The sequence below is a fragment of the Eimeria tenella genome, genomic scaffold, assembly GCF_000499545.2.
Source record: "Eimeria tenella Houghton genomic scaffold, Eth_scaff2720, whole genome shotgun sequence".
Lineage (NCBI taxonomy): Eukaryota > Apicomplexa > Conoidasida > Eucoccidiorida > Eimeriidae > Eimeria > Eimeria tenella.
In genome coordinates, this window is record NW_013542595.1 from 778 (window position 1) to 1,715 (window position 938).

General features: G+C 60.9%; 1 protein-coding gene across 1 annotated transcript in view; it reads right to left on the reverse strand.

Annotated features, from left to right (window-relative positions):
- The window catches only part of ETH_00039680 (uncharacterized protein), a gene marked incomplete at both ends in the record, with an annotated part of 915 nt that extends 128 nt beyond the window's left edge, over window positions 1-787 (reverse strand). Inside the window, one exon of the mRNA XM_013375366.1 lies at window positions 1-787. Coding sequence (XP_013230820.1) covers window positions 1-787 — 787 coding nt within the window.
- Window positions 788-938: the final 151 nt, after the last annotated feature.

The following is a 938-nucleotide window of genomic DNA, read 5'->3' on the forward strand; positions in this document are numbered from 1 at the left end:
TCGCCTCTAGTGTGTCGCTGGCTAGCCGCTCCGCCTCGTCAATTGCATGCAGCAGCCGCTGCTGCTGCTGCTGCTGCTGCTGCTGGTGCACCTCCCAGTTGCTGCTGCTTTCGCATTCCGAGGTATCGTCCTTCGACCTGCTGCTGCTCCTGCTGCAGTTGCTGCTGCTGCTGCTCTTGCTGCTTCCGCTGCTGCTGCTTCTGCTGCTGCTGTTACTGCGGCCCCTGCTGCTGATCCTGCTGCACGCGCCATCTACCTGCTCAGCGCATCTGCTGCTGCTGCTGCTGCTGCAGCTTTGAGTTTGCTGCTGATGGCTGCTGTAGCTGTCCTCCCGTTTGTCTCTGCTGCTGCTGCGGCTGCAGACTCTGCTACTGCTACTGCTTCTGCTGCAGGCGCCATCTACCTGCTCAGCGCACTTGCTGCTGCTGCTGCTGCTGCTGCTGCTGGTGTTTCGAGTTTGCTGCTGATGGCTGCTGCAGCTGTGTTCCCGCTCGCTCCTGCTGCTTCTGCGGCTGCAGATTCTGCTGCTGCTGCGGCTGCAGACCCTGCTGACGCTGGGGCTGCACATTTTGCTGCTGCTGCTGCTGCTGCAGATTCTGCTGCTGCTGCGGCCGCGGATTCTGCTGCTGCTGTGGCTGCAGGTTCTGCTGCTGCTGCTGCTGATGCTGCTGACAGACAGATCACTCTGTGCGCCTCTATGTACTGCTGCTGCTTCTTCTGCTGCTGCTGCTGCTGCGCTAGCGGCTGCCTCTGCTGCTGCAGCGCTGTCTCTGGCGAATGAAGACATTATGAAACTCCTGTTGCTGCTACTGCTGCTGCTGCAACTGCTGCTACCGTTGCCGTTGCTGCTACTGTGGGCGATGCTGTTGCTGTGTGGCTGCTGCTGCTTTGACTGCTGCTGCTTCCACGGCTGCTGCCGTTGCTGCTGCCGTTGCTGC